This window comes from Arachis duranensis, chromosome 4, assembly GCF_000817695.3.
Source record: "Arachis duranensis cultivar V14167 chromosome 4, aradu.V14167.gnm2.J7QH, whole genome shotgun sequence".
Classification (NCBI taxonomy): Eukaryota; Viridiplantae; Streptophyta; class Magnoliopsida; order Fabales; family Fabaceae; genus Arachis; species Arachis duranensis.
In genome coordinates this window covers 47,691,783-47,707,853 of record NC_029775.3, presented here as the reverse complement: position 1 = coordinate 47,707,853, position 16,071 = coordinate 47,691,783, and the positions used below count along the sequence as shown (strand labels likewise).

Below are 16,071 nucleotides of genomic sequence, written 5' to 3'. Positions count from 1 at the left end.
TTTACTCTTAAAGCCACAGAGAACTCTAAGCTGGCCATCTGTTTCAAGTAAACCGTATTCAAGTGGAAAAATAAAGATAAGAGTCAAGGATTTTACCCACTTGAAGTCTGTGTTGGTTGGTAGTGGCCTTGGGATCAGTGTTTTTAGTGGTTTTGCAAGCTCTACTCCCTTGTGTTCTTCAGTGAATTCATCCACTTCTTTGCAAACCTTTTCCATTCCAGCCATGTCCTGACCAAAGTCTTCCATATCTTCCTCATCACTTGAGTCATAATTAGGAGGTTGAGAAAAGTCGACCTCTGTATCATCTTCATATTCACTTGGGGAAGATTCTTCTGTCGCAAAGAATTCACTTGCGGATGCAAGTTCATTACTAAGAGGACTTGACTTGTGATCATCATCATCAAGGAAACATGTGTATTGGCTAATTCTGTCTAGTTCTTCATAAGATATTTGCATTGGAGGCGGTGCAAAATCCTCCTCAGCATCAATTGTAACATCCTTGACGGAGTTCTCCACAACTCTGGATTCAGGTGGTGGTTCGGCATCTCCTAAATCTTCAACCAACTCTTCTTCTTCTGCAATGACAGTGCCCTCTACTTGTTCCAATACGAAGTTATGCTCTATGCTGTCCACTAGAGTCTCTAGTGTCTTCTTCGTGCTGCGTTCTTCATTAGATTCTCCACATGAAGCCATGGGAGTCTGTTGAGTGTCTAAATGTCTGGAAGATAATTGATTTATTGCTTACTCTCGTTGATGAAGGGTTGCATTGAACTGGTTTACTGATTCCTCAAAGCAAACCTGTGATTTTTGGCTTGATGGATATGGACATGGTGCGTAGGAGAGTGGTGATTCTTAGGAGTAATTGGATTGGCGTTGGGGCGGATAAGGATCATATGGTGGCGAATGGTGAAAGGAAGCTTGTGAGTGTGGTTGTTCGAAATTATGTCGAGAGGATGGTCTCTGAGCACAGGGTGGGGCTTGTTGGTAGTTACAAGACGGTCCACTAAATCTATCAGTTGGGCATGCATTGTAGAATGGTCTCTGTCCATGATATTTAGGAGGATGTTGTTGCCTAAAGGGTTGATCGGATCCTTGTGGCTCCATCCATCTTTGATTGCTTAGACCTTGATGCATAGTCCTGTTATAGCTTCCATTCCTTGCAACAAAATTAGAACCAAACTCAAAGCGAGAGGGGTGAGAATTCATAATAGATATCAGAAATAAGAGGGAAGAGAGAAAACAAATAACAAGTAAAAGAAAAATATATTTTTTTTTGGGAAAAAAATATTTACAATAACCAATAATAAGGCACACGTTTGCAATTCCCCGACATTGGCGCCATTTTGACGTTAGGATTTTTGCTAGTAAAGAATTTTATAAAGTCGCGTTGTAAGTATAGATTCTGAACCAATACAAATCCCTTCGTACAAACGTTTTGGTTGTCACAAGTAACAAACCCCTAAATAAATTGATAACCGAAGTATTTAAACATCAGGTCGTCTTCTCAAGGAATTGCAGGGAGGTATGTTCTTATTATTGGTTATGGAGATAGTAAATTGGGGTTTGAGAATGAGGAATGAATATGGCAAATAATTTAAATGGCAATTAAAATAAATAAATACTGTAAAGCAAACCATTTGACAAGGTATGAGAAATTGGAAGTCCAGATTTAGTTGTTCTTATCAATAATAATGAAAGTTGAATCTTAATTCCACTTAGTTGACTTTTGCTAAAGCAAAGGAAAGTCAAGGGACTAATTGGTTGACCTTCGAATCCTATTTATTTCCTGAGAAAAGGTTGGGATTATTGAAGTTCAGTTCAATTAGCAAAGATAACAGTTATCAATTATGTTGAGCTAAGATAACTCCTGAGTTACTAATTTCTTAACCAATACCAAAAGGAAAAGAAATCAAATCTACTGGAATAAAAATGTCTTCAAATTGGAAATAATCAATACCATAAATAAAAGAAAGCAATATTAACTGAAGTACCTCAAATAACATTAATTCAAAAGAGTAATCTGTAACATAAAAGAATTCATAAACTAAATTGAGAAAGCAAGTAATGAAAAAAGGAATATTGAACCTGATAAAGAGATAATCCTCAAAACTAATAAAATCCTAAATCTAAATCCTAATCCTAAAGAGAGAGGAGAGAACCTCTCTCCAACTAAACCTAAATCATGGAAAGTGACTAAAATTCGAGACTCCCTTCAATGGATGCATTTCCCCACTTCATAACCTCTGGTCTATGCCTTCTGGACTTGGATTTGGGCCAAAAAGGGCTTCAGAACTCGCTATGAGCGTTTTCTGCAATTTTTGGTGCGTGGCCTCTGTCACGCATCCGCGTGGGTCACGCGGTCGCGTCAATTGGAGTTTTCCTTGTCACGCGGTCGCGTCAGTCATGCAGCCGCGTCATAGGTGTTCTTCTTTAGGTGCACGGTCGCGTCAGTCATGCGGCCGCGTCGCTGCTTCTTCGCGCTTGGCATGCGGCCGCGTCGTCCATGCGGTCGCGTCGCTGACAGTTTCTTCAGAAACTCCGTTTTGTGCTTTCCTTCCATTTTTGTATGTTTTCTTTTCATCCTTTGAGTCATTCCTGCCTTAGAAGATCTGAAACTACTCAACACACTAATCATGGCATGGAATGATAATAAAGGGTAATTAAAATGATTAATTTTAAAGCATAAAAAACATGTTTTTCACATACATCACATAATAAGGAAGGAAAAGTAAAATCATGCAATTCATATGAATAAGTGAGTGAAGGATTGAATAAATCACTCAAACTAAGCACAAAATATATCACAAAATATAGGTTTATCAGTCACATATTGATTCATTTTCTGGTTTCCTTCTATTATCTTTAAGCAGATTTTACATACATACATATAGTAGTGGTCATTCTCTTGTTACTTATATTCCTATAAAATCTGGTCCTTTTGTTTTGATTCTTGTAAAATCTTTATTGGGGTTTCGATCTAGAATAAAATACATAAAAGTAATCTAATAGTCTATATTGTCATCTCATAAATAGTTCAAATTATAAGTATTTATTGGTGTGAAACAGCGGTAAAGACCAATTTTACTTATTTTTGAAAATCTTTAGACCAAAACTACAATGATCAAAATCATATGTAGCACTGATTTTATAGAGGAACAGAACTTATTTAATGTGATGGTTTAGTGCCTTATAGTGCTATTCAATATGGAAATAGATTTCTTTTAGCAAAAGAAAAGAAAAAATTGAGAAAGCTTTTCATTTTTTCTTACTTGGACTATCTGAAATCCCATAATAGAAGGGGTTTAATTTTTTTCAAAACAATTGTTTTGATATCTAGTTCTCAACTCAAAACTATGATTTAGGAAAAGAAACCTCTATCAATCAACTTGATCTATACCGAAATACTCGATTATTGGAGCTTTGACTGACCTCATCCATACCAGAAAAACAAGATATCCGGTCTCTGTCAACTTACGTAGTTTTGAATAAGTCACCCCAACCAACCGAGTTTAACTGAATCTTCTAACGGTACCAAGATATGAGGACTAAACATAAAGGAGATCTCCCTAACAGATCCCCTAGTAAAGCTCGGTGAAATGGCCAAATCACTTAACCTCCCCATCTATATAAGACGCGTCCTAACCCCTATAAAGAACAATTGAATTACTCTCATTCTGGCACTGAAGAGAAACATTTCAGTCCACCCTCAAAATATCTATCTTTATTCTTTTTCTTTTAACACTACTTATAACTACGAATATTACTGACTTGAGTGTCGGAGTCCTTTTTGCAGGTTCCACGCCAACCTCACACTGATTCTGGAGAGAACGTCCCGAGTTGCGAAGAATCATCTCACTTGACTGAAGATGGGCTATAACTCGGAAGCCATACTCCAGGACAGAACAATTGGCGCCCACCGTGGGGCCCGCTTTCATAAGTAACTGACCCCATATCTTTTCTCTACCCTATTTTCCCTACTTTGTTTTGCAGGACTCCCCTACCTAACATGGCGGACAATGGGGGTAAATCAGCACTCCCAGGCCGAACTTTTGTCCATGATAGCAGAGCTCCAAGCAGAAGTCAGAAAGCTGGCGGAGCAATCATCCAAAAACTCGGCCGAAAATGGCTCACACACTAAGGGAACTGAGTCTCTAGGCGTCACTCCGCCTAAAGAAAAACTCACACTCGACAATCCATTCTCAAAGGAGGTCATGAGCGTTCAGATGTCAGAGAAGTTTATGCTCCCAACCGGGCTAAAGCCATACGAAGGAATCAGAGACCCTTGGGTGCATATTACAAAGTTTCAGTCCATGATGTTCTTTAATGGTGCCTCTGACCTTGTACTTTATCGTTCTTTTCCCACTTATTTAGACGGTGCGGCTTTACTTTGGTTTTCCAAGATTTCTGCAGGTTCAATCTCAAGCTTCGAAGACTTGGCGAGGTCCTTTATTGACTATTTTGCAGCTTCCCGAATATATGTCCATGGGTCCAACTACCTTAGCACTATCAAATAAGGACAACACGAGAGTCTAAAAGATTACATGACCAGATTCGCAAAGGCAACAGTGGAGATACCCGACCTTGATCCCAACGTACACCTTCACGCACTCAAAAGCGGTCTGAGACCAGAAAAATTCCAGGAGACGATAGCTGTCACCAAGCCAAAAACCCTGGAAGAATTCCGCGAGAAGGCAGCATGGCAAATGGAAATCGAAGAACTTACGGAAGCCCGAAGGACAGAAAAGCCCCAAGCTCGGCGAGAAGAAGAAAAGCACAGCAGGGCCACCAACCAAAGGGATAACAGAAAGCCTTTCAAACTGACACCCAAATATGATGCCTACACCCAATTTAACACCAAGACCGAAGACATAATCAAAGAAATCTTAAATGCCATAATCATCAAACCACCCAGCCAAGCAGGAGCCTATCGAGACCAAAGATACATTGACAAATTAAAACACTGTGCGTTCCATCAGAAATTTGGCCACACGACTGCCGAATGTGTAATCCCCAAGGACCTCCTCGAGCGGCTAGCTAGACAAGGGCATATCGACAAATACATAGGCAACAGAATGAAACCAACTCGGCAAAACACAAACGACCCACAGATAGCGAAAGGACTAAACGAAAAAGCCAAGCACCAGCCACCCCCAACAAGAGGAGTCATAAACTGCATCTCAGGAGGATTTGCAAGAGGGGGAAACACGAGCTCAGCCAGAAAATGCAACTACAGAACCATGATGATGGTTCAGACAACACAAGCAAGCACACCACAACTACCCTCACCTTGCATTACCTTCGAACAAGCCGATTACCAGGCACCGACGTCAAACCAAGATGACCCTGTGGTCATATCCATTCAGGCAGGAGACCTCCTCATCAGGAAAGTATTATTCGATCCAAGCAGTAGCGCGGACGTGCTCTTCTACTCCACATTCATAAAAATGAAATTAAGTACAAATATGATGCAACCCTACGTGGGAGAATTGGTCAGCTTCTCAGGAGAATGCGTGTCTGTCTTAGGGAGCATATGGTTGAAGATAACACTGGGACAGCATCCACTTTGTCATACACGAGATATGCAATTCTTAGTGGTCGAATGTCCCAGCCCGTATAACATGATCATGGATAGACCATCTTTAAATTCTTTTTATGCTATAGTTTCAACCGTCCACCTTTGTGTAAAGTTTCAGGTATCCAGCGATGCAACGGCAACAATACACTCTGATCAAACAGAGGCTCGCAGATGCTATAATGAGAGCTTAAAGCATAAGTCAGCAAAATTCAATGAGCATGACCTGTTAGAAAGGCCTCCTCAAATAGCTAACGTCTCGTCAACAGCTGAGCTAGATCCTCGGGAAAACCAACAAAGGAGACCGTCACCCATGGACGACCTAGAATAGGTATATTAGACAATAACAACAATCACATTACTTATATCAGTCACTCACTCACTGCAGGAAACAAGCAGCACATCATCAGCATTCTCAGAAAGAACGCTGACCTCTTTGCATGGACCCCAGCAGATATGCTAGGAATCGATCCCAACCTAATATGCCACAAATTACAGATAGATCCAAAGATCCGACCTATAGCTCAGAAAAAGCGAAATTTGAGCAATGAAAAAAGGTCGGCCTGCCAAGAGGAGACACACAAGCTACTCGAGGCAGGATTCATTCGGGAGCTCCGCTTTACAACATGGCTCTCCAACGTGGTTATGGTAAGAAAACTCTTAGGTAAATGGCGAATGTGCGTAGACTTCACTAATCTAAATAAAGCATGCCCAAAGGATGCATACCCGCTCCCTTGCATTGACAAACTAGTTGATAGCGCATCCGGATACAATACTCTTAGCTTTTTAGATGCATATTCAGGATATAACCAAATACTAATGCACCCAAAGGACCAGGACAAAACAGCATTCATAACTAAATTAGGAAATTATTGTTATAAAGTTATGCCTTTCGGCCTTAAGAATGCAGGTGCAACTTACCAGCGCTTAATGGACAAAGTCTTCAGAAATCAAATAGGAAGAAACTTAGAAGTTTACGTGGACGATATGGTGGTAAAAATAAAGCACCAACAAAACCATGGGGACAACCTGGAAGAAATATTTGAACAAATCAGAAAACACAACATGCGACTCAACCCGGACAAATGCGCATTCGAAGTAACCGGGGGGAAATTCCTCGGATTTTTGCTAACATGCAGGGGCATTGAAGCGAATCCAGAAAAATGCAAAGCAATAATAAACATGAGAAGTCCTCAAACAGTAAAGGAGGTTCAACAGTTAAACGGCAGATTAGCCGCCTTATCCAGATTCCTCCTCTCAATCTCTACACAATCACAACACTTCTACAACATACTCAAGAAGCAAACAAGATTCGAGTGGAACAAAGATTGTGAAACAGCTTTTCAAAAACTAAAAGCGACCCTATCCTCTCCTCCGATTCTACAAAACCCAGCCCAGGTAAGCCTCTGTTAATATACTTATCTGTTACTACTAAAGCCAAAAGCTCAGCACTAATGACAGAAGTAAATGGAAAGCAAGAGCCAGTATATTTTGTAAGCAAAACGTTACAAAATGTCGAACTAAGATACTCATCGATGGAAAAACTAGCATATGCAAAGGTTAGCTCCTCCAGGAGGCTACGACATTATTTCCAAAGCAACAAAATTATAGTAAAAACTAATCCGCCTATACGTCAAATTCTAACACGCCCAGAAGTGTCCGGAAGATTAGCCAAATGGTCGATCGAGCTCTCTGAGTTTGACATCGACTATGAACCAAGAACAGCAATGAAAGCACAAATACTGGCCGACTTCGTTGCAGAACTGGCAGAAGAAACAGCACGCCACTACACGTGGGAACTATACGTCGACGAGGCCACCAACAACGAAGGTTCCGGAGCAGGAGTGTTGCTCACAAACAAACATGACCTACAAGTTGAGCAATCCATCAGATTCACATTCCAAACTAGCAACAATCAAGCCGAGTATGAAGCACTACTCACAGGATTAAGGCTGGCACAATCCCTCAATATTTCCCACCTCCAGGTATACTATGACTCACAACTGATAGTACAACAGGTAACTGGACATTTTCAGGTAAAAGATCAACTACTAGAGTAATACCACAGCTCGATAAGTGAACTCCTCACTCATTTTTATTCTGTACAAATAAAACACATAGCTCGAGAACAAAACACTCGAGCAGATGCACTATCAAAATTAGCAACAACTAGAAAAGTTACAACTGACTCTGTTATATCTCAACTAACACTTATCAGTCCGAGTTTTAGCAGCAAACCTATATGTTCAGTATCTCAGGAAGAAGACTGGAGAACACTATATAAACAATATATACAATCAGGAAGGATACCTGCAACAACACCAGACGCATAAACATTCAAAAGATGTGCAGCCTCCTTCACTATGGTCGGAAACGAACTGTACAGGAGAGGATTCTCTCAACCTCTTTTAAAATGCTTAAATACAAAAGAGGCCAAGAATGCAATGGACGAAACCCATGAAGGAGTATGCGTCAACCACATAGGAGGACTAAGTTTGGCATCAAAGATAACCAGAGCAGGATATTACTGGCCCTTAATGAAAAGGGATTGCATCGAAAAAGTCAAAAAATGTGACAGCTGCCAAAGGCATATCTCGGTCATCAACAACCCAGCTGAACAATTGCATAACACGGAGGTAAGCTGGCCTTTCCAAAAATGGGGGCTAGACATCCTCGGACCTTTTCCAAAAGCTCCAGGTCAGGTAAAATACTTACTTGTAGCAATTGACTATTTCTCCAAGTGGATAGAGGCAACTCCACTAGCAAAAATAGGAGCAAACAAAGTACAATCCTTTATTTGGAAGAACATCATTTGTCATTTTGGTATACCTCATCATATAATCACTGACAATGGTTGGCAGTTCACCGACCATAGTTTAGCTTCCTTTTTACATGGATTTCAGATTAAACATCATTTTTCATCAGTTGAACACCCACAAACTAACGGCCTCGCGGAAGCAGCCAACAAGGTCATTCCAACGCCCTAAAGAAAAAACTCGAAGATGCAAAAGGTGAGTGGGCCGAATTAATACCGGAGATCCTATGGGGCTACAACACCATAATACAATCCACAACTCAAGAAACACCGTTCCGATTAGTATATGGAGCAGACGCGATGATCCCAGTCGAATTCACAATAGCATCACCCAGAAGGGCCCAGACCTCGGACGAAGAACACGAAAGGATCAGAAGGGCAGAGCTCGACACAATCGACAAAGACAGAGAAAAAGCAAGATTAAAACAAATGGCAATGCAAGAAATCATAAAGAAGAAATACAACAAAAAGGTCCAACCAAGAACATTCAACACAAATGACCTCGTCCTCCACAAAACAGAGGAAGCAAGACGACAACATACACATGGCAAGCTAGCAGCCTCATGGGAGGGCCCTTACCGAATAACACATGTACTCGGGAAAGGAGCATATAGATTACAAACGCTAGAAGGCGGAGACGTCCCAAGAATCTGGAATGTTGCATCTCTAAAATCTTACTTATCATAGAAACGATATGGACAAGAGGAGATACTCTTTTTCCTACCCCCAGGTTTTTTTCCCAAATAGGGTTTTGTCTGGAGGAGGTTTTAATGAGGTCCTTCACACCCATATCATCTAAATGTACAATATTTTCAAATTATCTATAAGCCATTAATGATAATGCAAATTTTACTCAAACAAAAGGTAAAAACAAGGTCTATAAAGACATAGCAAGTTATAAGTCAATCAGATACTACTCAGTCTTTCGAAGACACAGAAACAACACGCCTTACAAATAAAACTTAGCCAAAATATTCTAAACATCTTCAGTCTTCAATCTGCTTTCCCAACAGAGGCACTCTCGTCCCCCTTCTCGGACATAGCCTCATCATCAAGCAAACACCCATTATTAACAACTTTTATAACATCTAACTTATTAACATCAAAAGAAGGAAAAAAAACTCCTATCTGAGCTACAGCACGATCAAAGCCAAAAGTAAAGGCTAACAAAACCTCCTCTTGTAATTCAAGAATTCGAGCATTTGCCTTTTCGGTTTCCTCAACCTTTGACTCCAGATCACACCTAACCTTCTGAAGCTCACTCTTAGCATTCTGCACTTTCTCTTTTCAGAACCTTTACTTCCGTCTTCAACTTCTCCACCCGAGCATCCCTATCCTCCAAAGATTTTTTCAACCCCTTAATTGCTGCAACCTGATCCCCCTCCAAAATGGCATCCAACTCAGTAGTCCGACCTATAGAAAGAAGCCTAGCCCCAATCACCTACAGAAAAATGAAATATTACACCCAAAGCTTCATAAAAAGAAGAACAAAACTAAAAGAAATACAACTATACCTGCAAATATCTAGCAATCCCAACCTTGCCAGCATCATGAATCACTTGAGCAACCTCATCAGCAACAGCCATAAAAGGATAACCAGAGGACCAAAGAGAGTTGCGAGGACCTTCCTTATAACCATGAAGAATCACTTGGCTCTCATGAGCTGCACTAATCTCCTCAGGCGTAAAAGCAGCAAAACCCTCTTTCAACCCAGTAAGATCCATAACCCTTGCTGAATCCCCCTTTTTCTCTTAAAACTTCCATCATGCTTCCCCACACCTCCTTTACCCTCGTTCACCAAGTTAGTAGATGACCCCTCTTTCTCTTTCCTTTTAGTTTTAGAAACAAAAGCCTTCAAATTGGCCTTAGTAAGAGTGGAAGTTTTCTCACCTACAAACAAACAACAAAAAGCATAAGAAAACAGCAACAATATCAAACCAAAAGCCTAAACTATGCATCAACAATATTACCTAAATATTCTTCCAACGCCTCCTTATCACCTTCAAGCCCCAGAAGAGCAGAAATAGAAAGTAAAGAAGATGATGACATTACAGACAGCAAAAAATTTAACAAACACTCTTCACTTGCAACCCTATTCTCACAATCTAAAATCTGATTAGGCTCCGATGACCAAAAGATAGGAAACCTCTCCTCAAGCAGAGAATCCAAGAAAAACGGATAAAAACCATCAACAATCTGCACCTTAACAAACATTTCTTTAAAATCTTTAAAAGATTGTTTGTACAAGGAAAAAATCCCACGACCCGGGTGACCATTAAGATTTACCCAACCACCCTTACGAACACCCTTAGCCTGGAACAAAGAAAAAAACAAACCAACTGAAGGATAACATTCTAAATAATCCATCAGACACTCAAAAGCTCTGACAAATGCCCATGAGTTTGGGTGAAGCTGTGTCGGAGCACAGTTCAACTGATGTAAAACCCCACATTCGAAGTCTGTAAAGGGAAAATGCACGCCAAGCTCAGTCAACAAACATGTATACATATAAAAGTAACTTCAATCAGACCTCTTATCACAAACCCTATCATTTTCATAACAAGGAAGAAACCTAACCTCCAATTCCTGACCATGCCTCACCCAATTAGCTTCATTCAATTGTTTCACAAGTTCATCATTACTAAAAACAGAGACACGACCCCTAACATCACTATTAACCCAGCTATAAACATCACCCTCATCAATAGCAACTACTTCTTTCTTCGCCATTCACAAAGGAACAAAGCAAACCAACAAACGAAAACAAAACGTAGGAACGGTCCACTAACCTTTCTTAGACATGATGAGTCCCCTCGAAGCAAGTACAATGACATACAAAACAACGAATTCAAAACAGTCAGTTGAAAAGACAACTTCAACTTCCAAGACACCCACTACTCCCCATTTGCTAAGCCATAACCAACACAAAAAGAAAACCAGACAAAACGCATAACAAAAAGCCCAACAAGATACCAGCCCACAAAAAAAAACATTTTGAGCTTGGGGGCTCTATTATAGCCTCACAACGCAAAGCTCCAGCAACAAAACAAAAAGCTCAAACCTATTTTTCTTAACAGGCCAAGCTTCGGGGCTGTGATCCATACCGAAATACTCGGTTACTGGAGCTTTGACTGACCTCATCCATACCAGAAAAACAAGATATTCGGCCTTTGCCAACTTACGTAGTTTTGAATAAGTCACCCCACCAACCGAGTTTAGCTGAATCTTCTAACGGTACTAATATATGAGGACTAAACATAAAGGAGATCTCCCTAACAGATCCCCTAGTAAAGCTCGGTGAAACGGCCAAATCACTTAACCTCCCCATCTATATAAGACGCGTCCTAACCCCTCTAAAGGACAATTGAATTACTCTCATTCTGGCAATGAAGAGAAACATTTTAGTCCACCCTCAAAATATCTATCTTTATTCTTTTTCTTTTAACACTACTTATAACTACAAATATTACTGACTTGAGCGTCGGAGTCCTTTTTGCAGGTTCCACGCCGACCTCACACTGATTCTGGAGAGAACGTCCCGAGTTGCGAAGAATCATCTCACTTGACCGAAGACGGGCTATAACTCGGAAGCCATACTCCAAAACAGAACACAACTCAACAATTTGTTTGTGTAGAAATAAAATAGAACAGTGACACGAAATCTTAGACAAATACATATTATTTTTTTTCAAAAATAAATAATATTTAACCTCAGATATTAAACTAGAAATATGTTTTAAATTCCTTTTTCCATTAACTATTTTCTCATGAATAAATTAATAAAAGATAAACCCTTTTGCTCTTCTTTTTTTGGTCAGGAACCCTTTTGCTCTTTTGGTGGTGTAAGTTTTTACCCGCGTCTCTTCTAATTTTTCTCTGTCTTTCGTTTTCCCGTCTTGATTTTTCTGTGTCTGAAGTTTCCTTCACTCTTTTATTTTTTGGACAGGAAGTTTCCTTCTCTCTCAAATGAAAACAAAGAACAAAAATAGTTGGGCTAAACTATCATAGCACTTTAGGAATGATAAAGCCCAATTGCAACAAATGATTAGCATTTTTATAAATCAGCAAAAATTTAACTCCCAGGCCCTAAAAGCCTAAAAAACCAAAAAAAGTGTGAAGAAACTGTTATAGTTCTAATTTCTAAATAGTTTAAAAAACCTAGTCCAAAAAAAAAGTTGGAAAACCAACCACAAGATTTCTCTCATTTAATGAGTTCGATTACATAAATCAAATGAATAAAAAATAATATATGTATATATATATAGAGGGAGATAAATTCTATCAATTCTCCACAAAATAACATATAAAATTATATGTTAATTTTTAATTAGATGATAACTTAAATTTAATTACTAACTATACTAATAACTTGAATTATTTCAATTTAATTAGTTTTAATATCTTAACTATAGTATGACTATTTTTTAATTTAATTATTTTTTAAAATAAATAATTATATAATTTCTTAAATTATTAACAACCAAACTCCTTTTCTTTCACATCATTCTTTTTAAAAAAAAATTCTGTTATGCCATAATTTTAAGTATTTTGTCATTCCTTACTTTTTTATTTTTTTTGTAACTTTATTGCCTCCTAAACATCATCGTCATCGTGACAAGCAGCGTTGACATCGTAAATGTATATTAAACAACTTTTCATAAATTTGGTCAGATTAATCTAATGAGACCTTTGAACTTGTAATTGTTGATAACAACCTAGATATATTGTAATAATTTTTATGATGTATGCTAATTTTCGTTCATACATTTGTACATAAATTATCGTTCTCTATTTATCGGCAGTTTAATTTGCAAAATAAATAATGTAATTTATAAAGACAACACTGAAATCGGCACAGCTTGTCACGACGACAGCGGTGAGAGAAATTTTTTTCAAAAAGAATAATTTAAAGAAAAAAGTTTAATTATTAATATTTTAAGAAATTATATAATAAACTATTTTAAATAAGAACTTAATTATAAAATAATTCTATTATAATTAAGATATTAACTCTAATGGATAAACGTTTTTCTTTCCACCAATTTTGACCCAAAAATATCTTGACAATAAACCAATCATACTTCTTTGAACAAGACACTTCCCCGTAAAATGCATAAGTTTGAAACAAAATTTTCTATCACAGTATAGCATAAGCTTACAAAATTGTAAAGGAACAAAGATCCCTTTTCTCAATTCAAGGTCAATGGACATCCTCATCACTAGATCACCCCAAAAGGAACAAACAAAAATCACTGAATCCCTTTATCCGGGTAATCATAATTCTAACCAAGTCCATAACAGTTTCCTCTTCCCCTCTACCTAAGGGAGAAGGTGTCATTTACAATCAGAAAAAAGAGAAACAACACCTACAATTCAACAAATAAGAACTAATTGCAACATCCCCTGATTTATACAAAGTTAAGGCTAGCTGGTGCTTGAAAATGTGACCCTGTTTTATCCATCATGCTTGTATCCAAACGCATCCTTTTAGCTTCCTTTTTCGCGCACGGGGATTCATCAAACTCGAACATCGACGAAGAAGGCATGGAGCAATACATGGTAGGAGACTTGAATCCTTCAAGCATTTCCATGAACATGGACTGCAAATCTTCAAGCCCACACTCCTTCTCCTAAAACACATGTATGAATGATTACAAGTGTTAAATCTTTCCACCAAATGTGAACATGGCACTCATTTCGTACCTTTTAAACTTTGATTTGACTCGACCCTAATACTTAAACTCTTGTTTTCTATGCTTAAATGTTTAACTACTCTAAACCCGATTAAAAAGGTAGGAATGAGTGAAGGTGGTTTCGAACCATACCTCTTGTCTCACTTGGGCCATAAGGGACACCATTTCTTCCACAAATTCAAAAAATCCCTAAATTCAAAGATCATGCACAATAGTCTTTCAGTAACATTTATATAATATAAGAGTTTTAATTAAAAAGCCAACCTTTTTCGGTCGATATTAACAAACTTTTTTAAATTATCCTTTCTATCTTAAATTTTAAATCATAAATCTTAAATTATAAACCTCAAATCATAAACCTTTAATTGACTAATTAAAAGTTGGTTCCATAAGCTTATCCTAAATATAATGTGCAACAAGAAAGAAGCAGATTTGAAAATAGAATTTGTGAAACTACTGACCTCATCCTCTTCCTCCTCAGGATCATACAACCCAGCATCGTACATCGTTCTTTTCTTTTGATCAGACAATACTGCACCAACAAAACAAAAAAAACCCAAGGTTCAATGGTCATATTCACTCCAAACACACCCAAAAAATGGAAATAATTAAAATTAAATAAAACAAAAGGAAGCTAGAACTCTTAAAAGGCATAAATTCCAAGAGGCATGCATAACAACAATAGTAATAATGTTTACCTTTAAAACCAGAACTTTCAACAATTGAGGTACAAATATCTAGGGTTCATATTGCAAAAAATTAACTATGGCGTTTCATATTCTTTAAGTAACTGTCTTTGCTACGAAAATATGTATCATAACTGATATTACATAAGCTACCTAAGTCCCTTCTTGCAGGGACAGAAAGGTTCAGATCCAAGGGTGGCACAGCATATGAAACTCTAAATTTGATTGGATAAATATGTAACAAAATTAAGCTCTAAATAATAATAATAATAATAATAATAATAGGGATGAAGATTGAAAACTCCGGTTACCTGAATAAGCTTCTTGAATTTGTTGGAACTTGCGCTTGGCTTCCCCTAGCAAAGAAGGATTTTTTGTCCACCTATCTGGATGCCATTGCTATGCATTATTCAACCCAAAAGATAAACACAAAGGAAAACGCATGAGCATGCACCTCATTCCGAAAATCCATTAAAGGTTAATTAATTAAGAATCAAAAGACAGGGACACCAACCATAGCAAGCTTCCTGTAAGCACGCTTTATCTCTTGAAACGAAGAATCAGAACTCACACCAAGAATTCTATAGTAACATTCTCTCTCACCACTCTCCATTATTATTGATCCAATTTCAAACTCAACAGATTTTCTTTCCAAATTTACTCGAACGGAAGAAAGTGGCTTGTTTGGTTGGGAAGTGATTGCGGGAGAAGGTTTAAAAATATCTCCGAAGCGAGAGACGCTTTTGGAATGTGATTCGGGAAAGCGAGTGGTGACTATTATTGCTCCTGGAATGTTCGTGAAGCTATGTAGCAGGTAGATATTTTTGCGGACTTGCGTATTGTGTGGTTACAACTTGGAAGATATTTTCGTACATTTCGGAGCCACGATATTTTTCATACACAGGGGCTCGCTTTTCCAAACTTGCCTTCTCTCTCCGTTTCTCCATTCGTAAACTGGGACCCATTCACCCATATATAGTTATCAGTTACTTTCCTTTTTCTAACCACATGTATGTAATAGTGTAGGCCAATTTTATGGTTATTTAAAGGGGCTGCTACACATACAAGTAAAAAGGCCGTACAAGTTTTACAAGTTATCAGCCCAAACTTCATTAACACGCGCATTAACTCATTTTGAATGGAGCGTAATTACACGCGCCCCACTCAAACGGTTCCTCTTCGTCTTCTTCTTCTTCTTCGTCTTCGTCTTCGTCTTCTTCTTCTTTCTTTTCCTCTTCCTCTTCCTCTTCCTCTTCCTCTTCCTCTTCTTCTTCTTCTTCGTTTTTTTTCGATTTTCATGGTTTC

General features: G+C 38.3%; 3 protein-coding genes across 7 annotated transcripts; 1 reads left to right on the top strand and 2 right to left on the bottom strand.

Annotated features, from left to right (window-relative positions):
• Nucleotides 1–4,541: 4,541 nt before the first annotated feature.
• LOC107484210 (uncharacterized) lies at nucleotides 4,542–5,903 on the top strand. The gene has a single exon (XM_016104830.1). The coding sequence runs from the start codon at nucleotides 4,542–4,544 to the stop codon at nucleotides 5,901–5,903; it is 1,362 nt and encodes a 453-aa protein (XP_015960316.1).
• A 3,346-nt stretch (nucleotides 5,904–9,249) lies between these two features.
• LOC110280474 (uncharacterized) lies at nucleotides 9,250–11,248 on the bottom strand. 4 transcript variants are annotated; one of them, XR_008008445.1, is made up of 4 exons: nucleotides 10,965–11,233; nucleotides 10,358–10,846; nucleotides 9,902–10,277; nucleotides 9,250–9,828 (listed from the first exon to the last, which is right to left on the bottom strand). XR_008008445.1 is itself a non-coding variant. In XM_052261011.1 (3 exons), exons 2-3 carry the CDS (start codon nucleotides 10,109–10,111, stop codon nucleotides 9,652–9,654), a joined length of 387 nt encoding a protein of 128 aa, XP_052116971.1. In that variant the 5' UTR covers nucleotides 10,112–10,277; nucleotides 11,177–11,248; the 3' UTR covers nucleotides 9,253–9,651. The 4 variants fall into 4 exon arrangements, 2 of the variants coding, with proteins under 2 accessions (XP_052116971.1, XP_052116970.1); XR_008008444.1 differs by having other exon boundaries at nucleotides 11,177–11,225; XM_052261011.1 differs by lacking the exon at nucleotides 10,358–10,846 and having other exon boundaries at nucleotides 9,253–9,828; nucleotides 11,177–11,248.
• Nucleotides 11,249–13,505: 2,257 nt separating this feature from the next.
• LOC107484217 (uncharacterized) lies at nucleotides 13,506–15,603 on the bottom strand. 2 transcript variants are annotated; one of them, XM_016104835.3, is made up of 5 exons: nucleotides 15,281–15,599; nucleotides 15,078–15,165; nucleotides 14,542–14,612; nucleotides 14,213–14,269; nucleotides 13,506–14,017 (listed from the first exon to the last, which is right to left on the bottom strand). In XM_016104835.3, exons 1-5 carry the CDS (start codon nucleotides 15,377–15,379, stop codon nucleotides 13,796–13,798), a joined length of 537 nt encoding a protein of 178 aa, XP_015960321.1. In that variant the 5' UTR covers nucleotides 15,380–15,599; the 3' UTR covers nucleotides 13,506–13,795. The 2 variants fall into 2 exon arrangements, with proteins under 2 accessions (XP_015960321.1, XP_015960322.1); XM_016104836.3 differs by lacking the exon at nucleotides 14,213–14,269 and having other exon boundaries at nucleotides 15,281–15,603.
• Nucleotides 15,604–16,071: the final 468 nt, after the last annotated feature.

Excerpts from the sequence above, each read along its gene's own strand:
- LOC107484217 (XM_016104835.3), bottom strand. The coding sequence starts at position 15,379 with ATGGAGAGTGGTGAGAGAGAATGTTACTATAGAATTCTTGGTGTGAGT. Across the intron at positions 15,166-15,280 it reads CTTACAGGAAGCTTGCTATG|CAATGGCATCCAGATAGGTG; the intron begins GTTGGTGTCCCT and ends AATAATGCATAG. Across the intron at positions 14,018-14,212 it reads TGGCCCAAGTGAGACAAGAG|GAGAAGGAGTGTGGGCTTGA; the intron begins GTATGGTTCGAA and ends CATGTGTTTTAG.
- LOC107484210 (XM_016104830.1), top strand. The coding sequence starts at position 4,542 with ATGACCAGATTCGCAAAGGCAACAGTGGAGATACCCGACCTTGATCCC.
- LOC110280474 (XM_052261011.1), bottom strand. The coding sequence starts at position 10,111 with ATGGATCTTACTGGGTTGAAAGAGGGTTTTGCTGCTTTTACGCCTGAG. Across the intron at positions 9,829-9,901 it reads GGATTGCTAGATATTTGCAG|GTGATTGGGGCTAGGCTTCT; the intron begins GTATAGTTGTAT and ends ATTTTTCTGTAG.